Source organism: Scophthalmus maximus, chromosome 6, assembly GCF_022379125.1.
Source record: "Scophthalmus maximus strain ysfricsl-2021 chromosome 6, ASM2237912v1, whole genome shotgun sequence".
NCBI classification, from domain to species: Eukaryota; Metazoa; Chordata; class Actinopteri; order Pleuronectiformes; family Scophthalmidae; genus Scophthalmus; species Scophthalmus maximus.
In genome coordinates this window covers 104,543-124,948 of record NC_061520.1, presented here as the reverse complement: position 1 = coordinate 124,948, position 20,406 = coordinate 104,543, and the positions used below count along the sequence as shown (strand labels likewise).

At 43.3% G+C, this 20,406-nt stretch overlaps 1 protein-coding gene across 6 annotated transcripts in view; it reads left to right on the top strand.

The window, feature by feature from the left end:
• The window catches only part of eif4g3a (eukaryotic translation initiation factor 4 gamma, 3a), a 37,302-nt gene extending 20,902 nt beyond the window's left edge, over nt 1-16,400 (top strand). For 5 of the 6 annotated variants that reach the window (XM_035631665.2, XM_047332647.1, XM_035631664.2 and 2 more), the window contains 23 exons: nt 579-661; nt 1,761-2,160; nt 2,767-2,891; nt 4,177-4,296; nt 4,898-5,053; nt 5,932-6,129; nt 6,553-6,699; nt 6,784-7,017; nt 8,328-8,432; nt 9,314-9,452; nt 9,582-9,712; nt 10,302-10,392; nt 10,552-10,666; nt 11,261-11,478; nt 12,009-12,121; nt 12,302-12,474; nt 12,835-12,960; nt 13,129-13,210; nt 13,454-13,552; nt 13,675-13,821; nt 14,291-14,372; nt 14,887-15,033; nt 15,550-16,400. In XM_035631665.2, coding sequence (XP_035487558.2) covers nt 579-661; nt 1,761-2,160; nt 2,767-2,891; nt 4,177-4,296; nt 4,898-5,053; nt 5,932-6,129; nt 6,553-6,699; nt 6,784-7,017; nt 8,328-8,432; nt 9,314-9,452; nt 9,582-9,712; nt 10,302-10,392; nt 10,552-10,666; nt 11,261-11,478; nt 12,009-12,121; nt 12,302-12,474; nt 12,835-12,960; nt 13,129-13,210; nt 13,454-13,552; nt 13,675-13,821; nt 14,291-14,372; nt 14,887-15,033; nt 15,550-15,731 — 3,413 coding nt within the window. In that variant the 3' untranslated portion in view covers nt 15,732-16,400. The remainder of the gene's footprint in view (nt 1-578; nt 662-1,760; nt 2,161-2,766; nt 2,892-4,176; nt 4,297-4,897; nt 5,054-5,931; nt 6,130-6,552; nt 6,700-6,783; nt 7,018-8,327; nt 8,433-9,313; nt 9,453-9,581; nt 9,713-10,301; nt 10,393-10,551; nt 10,667-11,260; nt 11,479-12,008; nt 12,122-12,301; nt 12,475-12,834; nt 12,961-13,128; nt 13,211-13,453; nt 13,553-13,674; nt 13,822-14,290; nt 14,373-14,886; nt 15,034-15,549) is intronic. The other variant, XM_035631663.2, reaches the window with a different exon arrangement.
• Nucleotides 16,401-20,406: the final 4,006 nt, after the last annotated feature.

The window sequence follows — 20,406 nt, the reverse complement described above, 5'->3', positions numbered from 1 at the left end:
ATTTCAGTCGCTGTCAAATTCATAAATAACTTGTTTCAGGAACCAAAACCAAAATGTCTCTGAGTTTTGCTATTTTCATGTTTTTATTGGCCAGAAGCAAACGGGTTATGTTCAGAACCAGGAAACGTGTTTGTTTTGTAAAGTGCATGTTTGACTGAATATGCAGTCTAATTGATCTGAATCAGAATGAATCTACAGAAGTCAACGACATCGTCACTCACCTGCTTGTTTCATGAGACCTGTCTCTAATTCTGAATATTTCATCACGTTCCTATTTGCTATAAATTTATAACAAGATACATCAATGATAAATACATAAGTATGGACCTTGAAGAACTGTGTCCCGGGAACAAAACAATGAGAAAGTTACCTTGTTACTATGTTTCCATTTTTCTGCTCCGTCAAATGATACTTGCTAATAATTGTTTTGATTTATTTTGGTTGGAGATAAATAATGATTTGTTTTGATGTTTTTAGTGTAGCAGAGTGAACATTTTTCATTTCATATCCATGTGGTTCCTCTGTTAACCAGCTGGCGGTGGCTAATTGTACGTTCATGCTTTTGTGTTGTTCTGTAGTAAATCAGGCGACGATACCAAAGACCTGGAGGAAACCAAACGAAGACATCTCTGCTGGAGACGCACCTCAAAGGGAGGACGAGGTAAAAATACAGGATGACAAAGTATAGATCATAGTGTTCATAGTCTCTTGGCAGACGTCTGTGGACACATTGAGACTTGTCACCTTTTCCCAAATGGTTGAAATCTCATTTTGTTACGAGCCTTTTTAAAATGACACTGAGTATCAGAGGAGCGAGACGGATGTCGAGGCTCAACGTTTCCACAGGTTCGGTCTCTACAGTCGAGCACTCACGACACGTAGCGTTAAGGGTCTCTACAGTCGAGCCCTCGCGATACGTAGCGTTAAGGGTCTCTACAGTCGAGCACTCACGACACGTAGCGTTAAGGTTCTCTACAGTCGAGCACTCATGAGACGTAACGTTACTGTTCTCTACAGTCGAGCACTCATGACACGTAACGTTAAGGTTCTCTACAGTCGAGCACTCATGAGACGTAACGTTACTGTTCTCTACAGTCGAGCACTCATGAGACGTAACGTTACGGTTCTCTACAGTCGAGCCCTCACGACACGTAGTGTTAAGGTTCTCTACAGTCGAGCACTCATGACACGTAACGTTATGGTTCTCTACAGTCGAGCACTCGCGACACGTAGGGTTAAGGTTCTCTACAGTCGAGCCCTCGCGACACGTAGGGTTAAGGTTCTCTACAGTCGAGCCCTCGCGACACGTAGCGTTAAGGTTCTCTACAGTCGAGCCCTCGCGACACGTAGCGTTAAGGTTCTCTACAGTCGAGCCCTCGCGACACATAGCGTTAAGGGTCTCTACAGTCGAGCCCTCGCGACACGTAGCATATAGGGTCTCTACAGTCGAGCACTCGCGACACGTAACGTTACGGTTCTCTACAGTCAAGCCCTCGCGACACGTAGCGTTAAGGTTCTCTACAGTCGAGCCCTCGCAACACGTAGCGATAAGGTTCTCTACAGTCGAGCCCTCGCAACACGTAGCGTTAAGGTTCTCTACAGCGGCTGATGTTTTCAGATTGTGTAGGTAGATATGTTGTCATGCTGAGTTTTTAAAGGGATTGACTGTTGAATAATTGTCTTGTGACAGCAGCCGTAGAGCTGTGAGCTCTGAATTTATCATCTTGATAATAAATCACATGAATGATTCCTCCTCACAGGATGAGCCAATGTCAGTGGATCAACCTTCTGGAGACCAGTCCCTGCAGTCGGCTCCACTGAGCATCAGCCCTGGGCCCCTGGCATCAGTCTCCACCTCCACCCCTGCTCCTTCTCCTGCCCCTGCTAATTCTCCTGCCCCTGCTCATTCTCCTGCTCCTTCTCCTGCCCCCGCCCCTTCTCCTGCCCCACCCCCTTCTCCTGCCCCTGCTTCTGCTCCTCCCCCTGCCCCTGCCAGCAGCCCTGAGGCTGACAGGAAGGCCGCGGCCCCGGAGGAGAATGGTGAGGCGGAGGTGGAGCCCATGAGGAACGGAGCCGGGCACACCTCGGAGACGGAGAGCAGCGACAGTGGAGCCAGTCCCGGAGACAAGGACAACTCCACAGCTCCACAAGACGTAGAAGGTGAGACTGACTGTTCTCTGAAGTTCACACCACAAGTTTATACACTACGTCTGCCTGGTGACGGGTCACACACTCAACCGTCTTTCACCAGGAGAAACTCTACGACTACTTTGACAAAACCTCGTCTTCTGACCTCCGCTTGCAGCTGATTTGCAGATGTTTTTACGCATAAACAAACGCACACGGATCAAGATGCAGTGACACAACTATCCACACAGACGTTAACACTGACCATCCATAGGTGAAGGACAAGTTTCTTCTGCGTCATCCTGCTCACGGATGACTCCCCTGTCCTGTGCTCTGATTGGCTGTTGTCGGAGATTCGTCTAGATATTTAACCTGTTTGAAATCTAGTCGGAGGAGGCGACGTGTCGTAAGCCCCTCAACTCTTCAAAGAGTTCACACATCGAGCTGTCGATCGAACGCAGATCTGGGCTTTTGTCTCCAGTATACTGAAATCGTGTTGTGTGAACTCCGTATTAAAGAAGTTTGAAATGAGCACATGCCGGAGAATAGTTTCATCAGTAGAATAACTCTTTCCATTGTGTGAAGCTGCTTGTTGACTTTTCCTCCTGCTTCCCTCTCAAACCCGGCCTGATGGTCCAGACCTGACTGAGCCCGGGGGGAAGCGTCAGTACGACAGGGACTTCCTGTTGGGCTTCCAGTTCATGCCTGCCTGCATACAGAAGCCTGAGGGACTCCCACCAATCAGTGACGTGGTGCTGGACAAGGTACGTTCAGATAAACTCATGTGTGGAATGTTTCTGTAGCAAAGTGCCTCTGGTTAATCTCCCTTATCCAGTCATCTGAAGAGAGTCTTCAAGATAAAGGCTCTTCAGGTGTCTTGTTTGTTTGTTTCCTTTTTTTTATTCATTTATCTTTTAGGGACAATGCTCATTTAGACAAGATGCTGTAAATAAGCCGTTAACTGCTGATTTCCATCCGTTGTCTCAAGCCACTTCTTAAAAAATTATTCCTGGAGTAACGATAAAGATAGAAAGATTATTCTGATCATTCAACTTTATTCAACACAAATAAATAAATAATCTGAATAGTTTCTTCTGATCAGGTTGTAGTTTCAGCTCTACTTTGTCATTTCTGTTAACAGAAATCCATGAAAATTATTTTTAATGGCGGTGTAATGATGAGTAATTACTCATCAAACAAAAACATTCTAATTCAAACCTAAATGTGACGATCAGTCACTTCATTGTGTTTTTTGACAGACAGATAAATAAAGGTTGCCTCAGTTGATTAAATGATTAATAAATGATGATGATAATGTTTAGTTGCATTACTGATGTTGAATGAAGCTCTGTATGAAACACAGTTCTTGTAATGACTTGAAGCGGAAGCGTTTGATTGTGTGACTGGATCATCCACGTGTCTGGGTGGTTGGAGACTCTGGTCCACTGAAATGCTGTTCTGATTAAAATCACATTGCTGTTATGTCACACTTGGCTGTGTGAGGAGTCCGGCCCCCCCCAACCTCTCAAAGAGAACCAACACTTGATTGGTACGATCCCATCGTCTCAAGTTCTCTGTGGGAGACGGGGAAATCTTTATGGACAGAGTTGAGAGGAAATCAAGGACGACTGAAAGACAAAGAAGTGGTTTTGTTCTTCTCTCCTCCCCCACAACTGGCTCACTGTACCCTCCCACATCTGGTTCTGACTCACTGTACCCTCCCACATCTGGTTCTGACTCTCTGAGCCCACTGGACCCAACAGCAGAATTTATAACCTGTACATGAACTATACAGAACCCAAAAACTGTTAATGTGCTATGACTGTCGTTGGTAAGGGGTCACCTTAAAGGGTTAGACACACACACACACACACACACACACACACACACACACCCACACACACACACCAGGCTGAATCTCTTTGCCCAGTATTTTTGGGTGATCACTGCTCCCCCTGCTGTTCAGCTCATTGTGTGTGTGTGTGTGTGTGTGTGTGTGTGTGTGTGTGTGTGTGTGTGGGTGTGGGTGTGTGGGTGGGTGTGTTACAGATTAACCAAAACAAGGTGCCATCTCGAGTGGTGGAGTCGAGGGTGATTTCCAGAGGACCTGATTTCACACCTGCCTTCGCAGACTTTGGCAGACAGATGACCGGAGGAAGAGGCGCTGCAGTAAGTCTCACACACACACACACACACACACACTCCACCTTCTGTTTCTCTCAACACTCAAATGAATAACACGTTGCTTGTAAGTAGAGGAAATTTTAATTGGCACAAACTTGGCTTTCCTAATGATTTATCACATTCTGTTGGAGGCCGATGATCTGATGCCACTGGAGGAATTTGGATTCAGCCGGTGGTTAATTCAACACAGAGCATTTCTGTAGAAGCTTTTGTCATCAGGTTGATTGGAATGACAGGAAAACTGATTCTTTCAAGAGTTATGTGAGGCGGTCGATAAAACTCCTCACATGAGGCGAGAGCTTCGCTTGGAAGAATGGAAGCGGGTGCTGGTCGGCCCGACCCAGGCCGCAGTTTAGACCCTCGACTTTCAGCTGGGCAGTATATGAGAGAATTTTCTCAAAATGAACTGTTACTTAAACCCACTCGAACATAGCAACATGAGAGTGATGCAGTAGTTTCCCAGGATAATGAGCTAAATCATACGTATGTTGACTTTTATTAAATAAACGCAAACTAATTGACAGTGACTGGGTCCGTAGTCAAAAACGCTGACCTACTTCTTCTGTTCCTCTCACTTGGTCTGTAGCTCATGAACATCGGGGCACGTCGGCCTCCACCCAGGAAGATCATCATGAGCCTGTCGGTGCATGATGATGTGCAGCTGAAAAAATCAGAGAATGCCTGGAAACCGGGCCTGAAGCGGGAGGTTCTCCCCGAGGATCCCAACGCACAGAACACACAGGTACACACAGAACACACAGGTACACAAACAACACACACAACACACACAACACACAGGCACACAGAACACACAGGTACACAAAGAACACACACAACACACAGAACACTAAGAACACAGAACACAGAGGTACACACAGAACACACAGGTACACACAGAACACACAGGTATACACAGAACACACAGGTATACACAGAACACACAGTTACACAAAGAACACACAGGCACACACAGAACACACAGAACACACAGAACACACAGAACACACAGTACACACAGTACACACAGAACACACAGTACACACAGTACACACAGGCACACACAGAACACACAGGCACACACAGGCGTACACAGAACACACAGAACACACAGAACACACAGTACACACAGTACACACAGAACACACAGTACACACAGAACACACAGGCACACACAGGCACACACAACACACACAGAACACACAGTACACACAGAACACACAGGCACACACAGGCACACACAGGCGTACACAGAACACACAGAACACACAGAACACACAGGTACACACAGAACACACAGGCACACACAGAACACACAGAACACACAGAACACACAGGCACACACAGAACAAACAGGTACACACAGGAACACACAGAACACACAGGCACACACAGAACACACAGATACACACAGAACACACAGGAACACACAGAACACACAGGTACACACAGAACACACAGGAACACACAGAACACACAGGTACACACAGAACACACAAACCCCTATAGTTACAGTGTTGTTTGATAAATGATTTAACTTCGCACACTTCACATCATTTCCTCTTCCAACTTGTTTCATACAACAGAGTTAGTTTTGATTGACTGTTGATCGATTCCCCCCAGGATCTTTTCAAGAAGGTCCGCAGCATCTTGAACAAGCTGACGCCTCAGAAGTTCAACCAGCTGATGAAGCAGGTGACGGATCTGACAATCGACACGGAGGAGCGGCTCAAAGGCGTCATCGACCTGGTCTTTGAGAAGGCCATCGACGAGCCCAGCTTCTCAGTGGCCTATGGAAACATGTGCCGCTGCCTCGCCACGGTGAGCAGGAAGTGATCAGACGAGAGAGGCTCCTGGTAGAAGTGTCTGAATGTTGCTCTTATCTCAGCTGATGTATATAAAATACATTTCAACAAGCAGCTCAACATTTACGATGGATCAGTTGGTTTATATTCAGCTCTGATGTGACATGCAGCTTAATTTAGTTCAGTCTGATGATGAAAAGAAAACTTTAAGACGTAACCTAACTTCAGCAGAAATAATCCTTTACAACAAGTCAGATTTTTTTACACATGCATGTTGCCAAGTACAGAATTTGAGACAGAAAAATAACCTTAACCTTATGTATATTAGCTTTATGATTAAAATATATCCAGGAATTAAAATGTTGATTTGTAAATTTAAACCTGCACAAAACAACAAACTTATCTCAAACTGTTTCTCTGTTATGTCCACGACATTCAGCTCAAAGTGCCGACGACAGACAAACCCAACAACACTGTGAACTTTCGCAAGCTGCTGCTGAACCGCTGTCAGAAGGAGTTTGAGAAAGACAAGGTGGACGACGTGGTGTTTGAGAGGAAGCAGAAGGAGCTGGACTCTGCTGCGTCGGTACGTGATGTCATGCTCATTACGAACCAGAGTGAATCTCTGTGATTCACAATGTGTTGTTTAATGTTTCATTGGTTCCGACAGACGGAGCGTGACCGTCTTCAGGCAGAGCTGGAGGAAGCCAAGGACAAGGCCCGGCGGCGCTCCATCGGCAACATCAAGTTCATCGGCGAACTCTTCAAGCTCAAGATGTTAACGGAGGCCATCATGCACGACTGCGTGGTCAAGCTGCTGAAGAACCACGACCAGGAGTCGTTAGAGTGTCTGTGCAGACTGCTCACCACCATCGGCAAGGACCTCGACTTCGAGAAGGCCAAGGTGAGCTGGAGTGAGAGAGATAGTCCAACATGCAGTTCTAAGTCTTTATGCTAAGCTAAGCAGCTAACATCTCCTGGTGTCAGAGGAACTGATCCTTTTTCATTTGTGACAAAGCTTCATTGTGGAACAGGCGACTCACCAGAGAAGAAGAAAACTGGATGTTGTCACGTGTGAAAACTTTAAGTATATCCACCAGGATAACATGCAGTTGATTTGTTCCCATTCAAAATATAATAGTAAGAGTAAATTGAATTGTTTTCAGTGATGAAGAGGAGGTGACACATTCTTCTGCTCTGTGTCATATGGTCTTAAAGAGCATGTGACAGTAGGTTGTGATGAACATGATCCTCCTCTTCTACCTGTCAACCTGCTAAAGGGAAACTTACTACTCAACGATATTAATATATTACTTTATTGGCAAGTAAGTGTTTTTTCTGTACGTTGAATCCTTCAGATCAGTTTCATCCTGTTTTATGTGAACATAAAAAACTCTCTTCTCTCCTACTCTGTCTCCTCTCACCCTCTTTCCTCCCACCTCTCCTCTCTTCCCCATTTCTCTCTTCACCCCAACCGGTCGAGACAGAAGCTCCGCCCACAACAGAGTCCGGTTCTGTCAGAGATTTCGTCGCCAAGTGTTTTGCTCATTGTGGGATTTGTTGGGTTTTCCCTGTAATATTGTAATATTGACCTCACTATGTAAAGAGCCTTGAGACAATGTATGTTGTTATAATGGCACTATACAAATAAAATTGAATTGAATTGAATGGCAGGTTTAATGTCGGGCGATTACAGTAAATTACATCCGTTCTATTTTTCATGCTGATGATGCCCAGAATGTTTTCCGGGTTCAATCAGGTTCAATCAGGTTGAGTCAGGTTCAATCAGGTTCAATCAGGTTCAATCAGCTGAAATCAGCTTGAATCAGCTTGAATCAGCTTGAGTCAGGTTCAATCAGGTTCAATCAGCTTGAGTCAGGTTGAGTCAGGTTCAATCAGGTTCAATCAGGTGGTCAGAACATAACACAAACTTGTTCCTATTAACTACTGACAAGTGGTCAACAAGGTGGAAATCACTAAAACCTGCTGCCTGGTAAAGTCTAGAGAATATGACCTTCATGTCTAAAATTAACAATCAGTCTGTCTCTCTGTCTGTCTCTTTCTCTCTCTCTCTGTCTGTCTGTCTGTCTGTCTCTCTGTCTGTCTGTCTGTCTGTCTGTCTGTCTGTCTGTCTGTCTGTCTGTCTGTCTATATCTCTCTCTGTCTGTCTGTCTGCCGGTCTGTCTCACTGTCTGTCTGTCTGTCTCTCTCTAGCCTCGAATGGATCAGTATTTCAATCAGATGGAGAAGATCGTCAAAGAGCGGAAGACGTCGTCTCGGATCCGGTTCATGTTACAGGATGTGATCGACTTGAGACTGGTGAGTGTGTTGTAGAGACTCATTGATCTGTGAAACCTCCTGGAACATGATGTTGGACATTCTGAACATTTTCTGCTACTTGTAATCTGAATGAATCCTCACAGCTTCACGCAGACTGGCGGTGTTGAACAAACCTGAAGCACATCCACACTTCTACTAAACTAAAACCATCTGTTTGTGTTTTCCATCTCTCCTAGTGTATCTCTGACCCCAGAGCTGCAGGACCCAAACCCGTCATTATTATTATTGCTATTATTAATATTAATATTAATATCATCACTAATAATGACAACAACATAATTGTATTTTTTAATTATAAGTATCAGTCTGGTAGAGATTACAGCGGTGGTTGTACAACTGTCCTCTCTCTCTTCTCTCCTACTGTCTCTCCTCCCACCCTCTTTCTGCCCACCTCTCCTCTCTTCCTCCTCTCTCTCCTCACCCCAACCGGTCGAGACAGAAGCTCCGCCCACAACTGAGTCTGGTTCTGTCAGAGATTTCTTCCTGTTAAAAGGGAGTTTTTTCTCTCCACCGTCGCCAAGTGCTTTGCTCATTGTGGGATTTGTTGGGTTTTCCCTGTAATATTGTAATATTGACCTCACTATGTAAAGTGCCTTGAGACAATGTATGTTGTGATATGGCGCTATACAAATAAAATTGAATTGAATTGAATCTCTGTCCAATCAGAAGTGACCTCGGTCATGTGACCATTCAAGGATTTCGTGTTTCATTGACCGTAGTTGAGTGGGGACTGATGAGAACCGTTTCATTTTAATGACTCATATTCTCTGTGCTGTAACTTCAATTGGCTTCGATAAAGAACAAAGAAATCCGGTTGATGCGTAATGATTCAGGTTCAAAGTCATTGTGGTTCTTTTCAGCACAACTGGGTTTCCAGAAGAGCCGACCAGGGTCCGAAAACCATTGAGCAGATCCACAAGGAGGCGAAGATCGAAGAGCAAGAGGAACAGAGGAAAGTGCACCAGCAGCTGCTCTCCAAGGACAACAAGAGACGTCCAGGTGAATCCGTCTGAATCCTCTCCCACTTGTTCACCTACACTACGTCTTCTTGTACCGCAGCAAAACACAATGTCACTGTGTATATAATGAACTAATTTTAAACCTGGTTCCCTGTTTGTGTCTTCACAGATCAGAGAGAGCAGCGAGAGCAGCGAGAGCAGCGAGAGCAGCGCGCTCCGAGAGAAGAGACCTGGAACACAGTGCCCATGACAAAGAACAGCAGAACCATCGACCCCTCCAAGATCCCAAAGATCTCCAAGGTGGGACGCTCTGCTCATCTGTCATGTCATCAGAATGATGTCCCACATTCAATTGCTAACATCACTGCACATGAATCATGAATACAATGACATGGTCAGCAGGCGGTTCATTTTTTTACATGCAAACATGTATGATTTAAAAACTGGGACCAGAACCAGAACTCTGCAAGTGTGTGTCTTTTACTGGATTCGCATAGAAAAGGGAGGAGGGGGGTCGTCGTCATGTGACCAGTTTGTCTTTTTCTCCCTCGCCACTGCTTCATGTTCACAGCTGACAACTGTTTATGATCCATCACAACTGGACTGATCTACTTTACATATTCAGTTGTCAGGATCTGAGGTACTGCAGTAACGAGCTCCCCCTGCTGGATGCGTTCTGTCATGTTTCACTGAGCTGTTGGGGCAAAGGTCAGCCTGTATGATGGATAAAGTCATGTGCTGGTACTTGACCTTGATGAACTTTGCAGAATTCAACCAATGCTTGATAAAGACGCGTATTTCTTCCTCTGCCGGACATTGTCAGAAATCAAAGGAGAGAAAATGCTCTGAATCCTGAAGCGCCTTTTCTTAAACATTTCTCTCTCTGCAGCCTCAAATGGACGAGAAGATCCAGTTGGGCCCACGGGCTCAAGTCACATGGGTAAAGGGCAGCAGCGGAGGAGCCAAGGCCAACGACTCGGGTGAGTGTGGAAGAGGAGCTGGAAATTATTTCTCTTGACATGTAAACATCATGTACAGTGTAATGACTCGGGTGGAGGAGTATGATCCACGTCACTACTGTAGATTTTCTGGTCCTTTTTTATACTAGTGTCTCATACAACTTATTTTATCTGTTACAGAACTGTCTCGTACAGCTGGTCTCAACCGTTACTCTGCACTGCAGTCCACGCCTTCGCCTCAGGCCACCGCCCCGACACAGAACCTAGACTTTGACTCCAGGAGAACTCTGGGAAGGTACGAGACGAGATCACTGTCGGTTTGTTTTCTCTGATCTCAGCGGAGGGTAATGTTGTGGTTCTGACCTTCTGTCTGCAGGATCTTTAAAGGCCTCATTATCTAGTTTCCATTCAACTTGGAAGAAATATTAGTGTTGGATTCTTCTGGTTGCAGTTGGTGATAAAGATTTTATTCCAGCTTTTCTCAGACTACATTCAAACTAATTTGTTTTTGTTTTAAAACGGCAGTGAGCCACAACCCTTTTATTAATGAACTGAAAATGTATATCACATGATCAGTCATGTACTCGGTCATGTGGTGTTAACAGGAAGCAGATTGTTTACTCTGCAGTCGGTTGCCTAGTTACAGAAAATACTACAAACGAGAAACAGTGGTGAAGAGTAAGAGCAGGGATTTCATTTGCTGGACAGAAAGTGTTTACAACGTTTTCCTTCACTGGTCGTCGGGTCACGACTGATGAGAACCAATCAGGAAGCGGATGTGGGTGACTACATCATGTAGCTGCTCAGACAGAGCAGGTGATGTGACGTAGTGTGGATGTGGCCTCCTTGCCGACTCTCAGTTGTTCGTTTGCTCTCTCTCTCCTGGCAGTCGCAGCAGTTCAGGCAGAGAGCGCAGCGAGAAGCCACTGATCTCTGCGGTGCCGTCAGCGCGGCCCGGCCCTTTCATCAGGGGAAGCAGCGTGAAGGAGCTGCTGGAGACTCAAACCCCAGAGGAGCCGCGAAGAGACCGAGAGGGAGCCAAGCCCCGTAGACCGAGCGTCACCGAGGACAAGACGGAGCCGGAGCACAGCAAAGTCCGAGACGCTGGTGAGACACACCGACGGCAAACTCTGAAACAGAGTTTATTTATATCTATACAACACTGCTACATAACTAACTATAACTATATTTATATCTAAATCGATATATTTATATCTATATAACACTGTTACATTACAACTATCTATATCTATATATCTATCGAACACTGTTTACGTTGCTGCACAATCATTTCCCCTGATTGTCGTCTTCATCAACAACATTAGAAATCTTTTCCTTTTGGGGAGAAAGTAAAATGTTGAGTTCATATGAATTATTGGTTGAGGAAGGTTCAGTAAATTACATAATATCACGTTTCTCATCTGACCATAATTGTTTTACATTACTCATGTTCACATTAAAACATTAATATCTTCATTTTAATTTCTTTTACTTGTACTTGCTCAGTGTTGGTCCAGAAGTGACATCAGGAGGATTTTTTTCTGAGCTGTGGCTCTTAATGACACGATGTATTAATATATTCAGTGAAATGAAAATAAACCGACGGACACTGTTGTGACTCTGTTTCTGTTCCACAGTGAAACCTGAGCCCGTGGTGCCGACGCCAGACCGACCCGCTCTGTTGGAGGACGAGATCGAGAGGAAGTCCAAGTCCATCATCGACGAGTTCCTGCACATCAACGACTACAAGGTGCCGATGTTCAGTAGAGGAGTTCACTGATGTCTAGATGCATCTAGATTTCGTCTGTAATGATGTTTCTACTTTGAATCTGCGTCTTTTGTTTCAGATGCATTGAATGAAATACTATGATAATTCATAAATAGTTTTTAATATGTAGAACGTGTCCTGTGTGTGTGTGTTTTCCTGCAGGAGGCCATCCAGTGTGTGAACGAGCTGGACTTGGGTTCTCAGCTGCACAGGTTCGTCCGTGTCGGGGTGGAGTCGACTCTGGAGCGGAGTCAGATCACACGAGACCACATGGGTCAGCTCCTCTTCCAGCTGCTGCAGCAGGGAATCCTGCCCAGAGACCAGTTTTACAAAGGGTCGGTTCAATTCATATTTGGAAAGTTAACCCGGTTAATAAATGTAATGGATTCAGTCAAGTAAGTCAAAACCTTTAAATGCAGTCGGAACATGTAAATACAGGCGTTTTTGTGTTTGTTAAATGACAAATGAATAAACTTTTCTGCTTGATGGAGGTTGGTTCTGAAATACTGTCATATTTATTTTTTTAACATAAACTGAGGCTAATCTTCCAGTAAATATTATAATTCAGTTTCACTCCCGGTCTGAACTTTGTCAACAACTCTCCAACTTGAACGCTTTATTATTTTATTATTATTATTTTTATTATTATTGAAGACATCAGATATAAATAACCTCCACTGTGTCCTCGTCCTCAGGTTCGCAGACACGCTGGAGCAGGCTGACGATATGTCGATCGACATTCCTCACATCTGGTTGTACCTGGCCGAGCTGCTCAGCCCCATGTTGAGGGAGGGGGGCTTCTCTATGAGAGAGCTCTTCAGGTGCAGAGACCTCGTTCATTCACTCACTCACTCACTCACTCACTCGTTCACTCACTTACTCAGTCATTCACTCAGTCACACGGAGGTTAAGACCTTTGTTCACAGTGTCTCAGAATATTCTGCTCCTCAGGTTTAATGTGACCTCATCTGTCGTCTGTTTGTTTTCAGTGGATTAAATAAACCTTTGCTTCCTGTGGGAAGAGCTGGGATCTTAATTTCTGAAATCCTGCACATACTATGCAAACAAATGGTGAGTAACATTTAATAAACTCTGTTCTGTACATGAAAAACAATACATCCAGATTATATAGTGATATTGTTTATTGATTCACTGCAGATGAGTTCATTATTAAGTCAGTGCCATTTTTATAATTATATGATAATTCATAGAAACCAGTTAAAAGGACTAATGAAGATTTGAAGCCTCACTCAAAGTAAATCACTCAATTTCATTTCCGTCTGTAAAAGATATTTTTTCCACTCTCATCCTCAGAGTCATCGGAAGGTGGCGTGTCTGTGGAGAGAATCTGGTCTCAGCTGGACCGACCTCCTGCCAGAGGACGAGGACATCCAAGACTTCATCACACAGCAGGTCGGTTGTGAGGAAACATCATCCATCATCCATCCATTAGCTCTATGAAAACTCCTTTCATCATTCTTCCTCCTCTTTCCTTTTCCCCTTTCATCATCTTCCTCTCGTCTGGACACAAACAGAACCTCCAGTTTGTTCAGGCAGACGGTTCCAGCCCGGAGGAGGTTCTGTCTAAGAGGACGTTGTCTCCAGAGGAGCTGAGGCGGCAGCTGGAGCGCCTCCTCCTGGAGGACTTGGCCAGTGACGAGAAGATCTTCGACTGGGTGGAGGTAGGACATCATCAGACTCAAGGACACTAAATTACACAGATTAGTGACTGTTGCTGCCATGGCAACAATGGACATGAAAACGCAAATGTTGCTCTGGACATTGTCCTGAACTTTTCCTTCCATCTCCCTCGAGACATTTCCAGAAAATGTCCGAGTGAGTTTCCTGCTGTGAAACTCTCACAGCGGCGAGTGGACATGTTCATGTCCCGCCTCCTGAATGTTCTGGTGAATTGACCCATTAGGTTAAATAATTATGAATAAAATAATCATTTATTTTCAGGAAAAGCCTCGATTCCATTTTTCATACCAGAGATTATCCACATTGTCCATATTCTTCTTGGTGCATCACTCGTGACCAGAAGACGCTTGTGTTTTGGGAGTTTGATATTTAAAGAATTTACCTCAGGAGTTCTGTTCTGTTCCTCGGTGGCGTCCCCGCTCAACTGAACCATGTGACTTTGTTTCTCAGGCGAACCTGGACGAGTCTCAGATGAGCTCGTCTCCTTTCCTGAGGGCGTTGATGACGGCTGTGTGTAAGGCAGCAGTGAAAGGTCTGATTTAATTTTATATTATATTATATATATATATTATTATACATTGACTCTCCTCCTCCTTTCACAACTGGTTCTATTATATATTATATTATATCATATATTGACTCTCTTCCTCTTACCACTGATTCTATTATATTATATTATATTATATATTGACCCTCCTCCTCTCACCACTGATTCTATTATATATTATATTATATATAATATTATATATTGACTCTCATCCTCTCTCACCACTGATTCTATTATATATATTGTAATATATATTGACTCCTCCTCTCACCACTTATTCTATTTTATATAATATTACATTATATTATATATTGACCCTCCTCCTCTCACCACTGAATCTATTATATATTATATTATATATATAATATTATATATTGACTCTCCTCCTCTCTCACCACTGATTCTATTATATATATTGTAATATATATTGACTCCTCCTCTCACCACTGATTCTATTTTATATAATATATATTATTTATTGACTCCTCCTCTCTCTCAGATGATAACAGCTCCTGTCGAGTGGACACGACCCTCATCCAGAGGCGACTGCCCGTGTTACTCAAGTACCTGAACTCGGACACCGAGCGACAGCTGCAGGCACTTTATGCACTTCAGGCTCTGATCGTCGGCCTCGATCAGCCTCCCAGTGAGTCACTGGGGTTCTGGACGTTTCAGTCTGCTCACATGATCTTCATCAGCAGATCGACTTTGACTTGTTATCATTTTCACATTTCTGTTTTCTTCTGAGAGGGTTAGGGATAACCACTTCAAAGAGTTGAGACCTTGACCATGAATATTAGTATCAATGCATTTCACAACAAAATTACAACTACGTCATTTAAGGAGTATCATTCAAACTCAGAAGCACCTTTATATATATTGATTAATGATTAATCGACTAATCGCTGCTGCTCTGGTTGATCCATCTGTTTTCTGTTCCTTATCTGAAAAAATCACATTAGTTTAATTCATCACATTATCAGGAATTATTGTTATAAACTTCCAGAAGATTATTGTCGGTGATATTGTTTCTTTTCCATCAAACTGTATGATGGTGATGAACAGGTGTTAGTTTAGAGAAGAGCTACTGTACGTTAGCTGTCTACGACACACACACACACATCTTTATTACCGTTGACCTAACAGTCTGATTTTCTCACAGACCTTCTCCGGATGTTCTTCGACTGTCTGTACGACGAGGACGTGATCTCCGAAGACGCATTCTACAAGTGGGAGACAAGCAAAGACCCGGCGGAGCAGCTGGGGAAGGGCGTGGCCCTCAAGTCTGTCACTGCCTTCTTCACGTGGCTGCGGGAGGCGGAGGAGGAGTCGGAGGATAATTGACGAGAGCGGACAAAGGACATGACGTAGTAGAACTACATCCGTGAGCAGGACCACATGTTTACGGCTGGAATTCTTTTTCTGCGGTACGGTTCTGAAACCATTTTGAGTTTGGATTCCAACGGCGGAAGCACTAAATACCTGTATTATACATAGAAAATATTTTTGTTTTAAATTTTAACTTACTTTTCTTTTGTTACTTTATAAGAAGAGACTTAAGATACATAGGTTCTGGACTCTTTAATTTATTATTTTTTTAAGGACTGCAAATATAAAAGTTATTTAAAATTTGCAGATGCTCACAACAACAGAACAGAAATAACAATATAATTAATTATAATAACAAAATAATAATTGAAATAATTCGCCTCCCTGGACTCGACACTGTTTGGTTTAAAACAGGGTCATGACGAAAGGGAAGCGGATATCAGAGATCTGTCCGTGTTGTTGAGCTCTACCAACCAGGAGCCTCGGCCGGTTCTGCGTTGATACATGTACATACACCACTCCAGAGGTCAGTGAACTGTGCGAACAAACTAAGAGCAAAGATGCAAGTTCAAAAAGCAAATGGCCGCGTTCGCCGAACAAGAAACGCTTGTAATACTTGAGCTCCACAGAGCAGAGCAGGTTCAGTGCTTGTAAATACATTAAAGACAAAAAGGTTTAAAAACACAGATTCTGATGATTTCTTCTTTCAATGGTCCAACAGAATGTGTGTGTGCGTTTGTGTGTCTGTGCGTGCGTGTCAGTGTGTGCGTGGAGCCGATTCAACTGTGTACATGTGTGTGCACGCACGCGTGCGTGCATGTTTGTGTGTGTCTTTGTGTGTGTGGAGGCAATACAACAGAGTGTGTGTGTGTGCACGCACACGTGCGTGCATGTTTGTGTGTGTGGAGGCAATACAACAGAGTGTGTGTGTGTGCACGCACACGTGCGTGCATGTTTGTGTGTGTCTGTTTGTGTGTGTGGAGGCAATACAGCAGTGTGTGTGCGTGTGTGTGTAATGAATAAAGACTGTTGCAGCTGTAGATGAAACAATGATTTTGTTGTAATGTTTTCTTTGTGTATCTACACTTGTGTACTGAACAGTGAACGTTGAGAGACAAAGATCCACCGCTGATGTCGAGAGTTGAACCTCTTCACACGTTACTTTGGTTCCATTAACTTCAAAATTTCTGTATATAATGTTTCTTTAATTACAGTTTTCTGACTATTCAAAGTAAATGAATTTGAATATGTCGTTCTACTGGAGCCTGAACCACGAACAAGTGACTGTGCACCAAAGACCAAAGGATTTTCTCCATCACACTCGAGTCAACATCTTGTAATCCAACGACAGTGTGTTTGAAATTTGTTCCACTTCAGATTAATATTGTGTATTTTGGCCCTTCATAATCCATCTAGTGTTAATCCATTGTTTCTGTGACAAGTAGTGAACAACTGTCCATCACGGAGAAGATAACTTTCAAAAACTAACTTGACAAAAGCCCTTAATAGGGTTTTCTGTCAATCAATGAATCAGATAATCACGTCTATTTCTAGGTGAATCAGGGCTTTCACTTTCAACTAAAAGTATTGAATTCAGTTTCCCGTGTAGAACTAAACTCCCATGAGCCCGGTTCTGTGGGTTGAGATGTGATAACTGGTGATAACTGGTTTACTGTGATTGAAATGAGCTGCTCGGGTTGTTGACTAATTATCAGCTTGGGTCAAATATGAACTTGTTAGAAAGATTACATAGTTACCATGTTAACAGAGTCTCAACCTTGTGTTTAACTTAGTCATTTTAATATTCAAGAGTTGTTTTAACCTTTATTCTTACAATACGTCAGTCATATTTAAGATTGTACAATTCACAAAACCTGAAAACTGAGCAAGTATCAAATATCAGGCAAATGGAAAATTACAAGATGCAATAAAACTAAAATCAAACAAAAGTAAAGGACACTTTAAAAAGGTCCATGAGGAGTTGAGGCTCATAGATATTCATAAAGATATTGAGTCTTTATAATTTTTTTATATAACATTTAGAAATGCAGTAAATACTTGCCAAGTCATTTGAATTGTAACAGTGTTTCATCCGTGCACCACCAGATAAGATGTTCTGGTTCTGATCGGACCTGAGTCAATCACTCTTGTGAGTCCATCACTGTACTTAAGTGTAGATGTGATTCCATAGCTCTTCTTTAGTGTAGATCTGATTCCATAGCTCTTCTTTAGTGTAGATGTGATTCCATAGCTCTTCTTTAGTGTAGATGTGACTCCATCGCTGTACTTTAGTGTAGATGTGATTCCATAGCTCTTCTTTAGTGTAGATGTGACTCCATCGCTGTACTTCAGTGTAGATGTGACTCCATAGCTCTTCTTTAGTGTAGATCTGATTCCATAGCTCTTCTTTAGTGTAACTGTGATTCCATAGCTCTTCTTTAGTGTAGATGTGACTCCATCGCTGTACTTTAGTGTAGATGTGACTCCATAGCTCTTCTTTAGTGTAGATGTGACTCCATCCCTGTACTTTAGTGTAGATCTGACTCCATCACTGTACTTAAGTGTAGATCTGACTCCATCGCTGTACTTTAGTGTAGATGTGACTCTGACTCCATCCCTGTACTTTAGTGTAGATGTGACTTTGACTCATCACTGTACTCTAGTGTAGATGTGACTCCATCGCTATACTTTAGTGTAGATGTGACTCCATCGCTGTACTTTAATGTAGATGTGACTGACTCATCCCTGTACTTTAGTGTAGATGTGACTCCATCGCTGTACTTTAGTGTAGATGTGACTCCATCGCTGTACTTTAGTGTAGATGTGACTCTGACTCATCGCTGTACTTTAGTGTAGATGTGACTCTGACTCATCGCTGTACTTTAGTGTAGATCTGACTCCATCCCTGTACTTTAGTGTAGATGTGACTACATCGCTGTACTTTAGTCTAGATGTGACTCTGCCTCATCCCTGTACTTTAGTGTAGATGTGACTCCATCGCTGTACTTTAGTGTAGATGTGACTCCATCCCTGTGCTTTAGTGTAGATGTGACTCTGACTCATCCCTGTACTTTAGTCTAGATGTGACTCCATCGCTGTACTTTAGTGTAGATGTGACTCCATCCCTGTACTTTAGTGTAGCTATGACTCCATCGCTGTACTTTAGTGTAGATGTGACTCCATCCCTGTACTTTAGTGTAGATGTGACTCCATCGCTGTACTTTAGTGTAGATCTGACTCCATCCCTGTACTTTAGTGTAGATGTGACTCCATCCCTGTACTTTAGTGTAGATGTGACTCTGACTCATCGCTGTACTTTAGTGTAGATCTGACTCATCACTGTACTTTAGTGTAGATGTGACTCTGACTCATCGCTGTACTTTGGTGTGTATGTGACTTTGACTCATCGCTGTACTTTAGTGTAGATGTGACTCCATCGCTGTACTTTAGTGTAGATGTGACTCCATCGCTGTACTTTAGTGTAGATGTGACTCCATCGCTGTACTTTAGTGTATATGTGACTCCATCGCTGTACTTTAGTGTATATGTGACTCCATCGCTGTACTTTAGTGTATATGTGACTCCATCGCTGTACTTTAGTGTATGTGACTCCATCGTTGTACTTTAGTGTAGATGTGACTCTGCCTCATCGCTGTACTTTAGTGTAGATCTGACTCAATCCCTGTGCTTTAAGTGTAGATGTGACTCTGACTCATCCCTGTACTTTAGTCTAGATGTGACTCCATCGCTGTACTTTAGTGTAGATGTGACTCCATCCCTGTACTTTAGTGTAGATGTGACTCTGACTCATCGCTGTACTTTAGTGTAGATGTGACTTTGACTCATCACTGTACTCTAGTGTAGATGTGACTCCATCGCTATACTTTAGTGTAGATGTGACTCCATCGCTGTACTTTAATGTAGATGTGACTCTGACTCATCCCTGTACTTTAGTGTAGATGTGACTCCATCGCTGTACTTTAGTGTAGATGTGACTCCATCGCTGTACTTTAGTGTAGATGTGACTCCATCCCTGTACTTTAGTGTAGATGTGACTCCATCGCTGTACTTTAGTGTAGATGTGACTCCATCCCTGTACTTTAGTGTAGATGTGACTCCATCCCTGTACTTTAGTGTAGATGTGACTCTGACTCATCGCTGTACTTTAGTGTAGATGTGACTCCATCGCTGTACTTTAGTGTAGATGTGACTCTGACTCATCGCTGTACTTTAATGTAGATGTGACTCCATCGCTGTACTTTAGTGTAGATGTGACTCCATCCCTGTACTTTAGTTTAGATGTGACTCCATCGCTGTACTTTAGTGTAGATGTGACTCTGACTCATCGCTGTACTTTAGTGTAGATGTGACTCCATCCCTGTACTTTAGTGTAGATGTGACTCTGACTCATCGCTGTACTTTAGTGTAGATGTGACTCCATCCCTGTACTTTAGTGTAGATGTGACTCTGACTCATCGCTGTACTTTAGTGTAGATGTGACTCCATCCCTGTGCTTTAGTGTAGATGTGACTCCATCCCTGTACTTTAGTGTAGATCTGACTCCATCGCTGTACTTTAGTGTAGATGTGACTCCATCGCTGTACTTTAGTGTAGATGTGACTCCATCCCTGTACTTTAGTGTAGATGTGACTCCATCGCTGTACTTTAGTGTAGATGTGACTCCATCCCT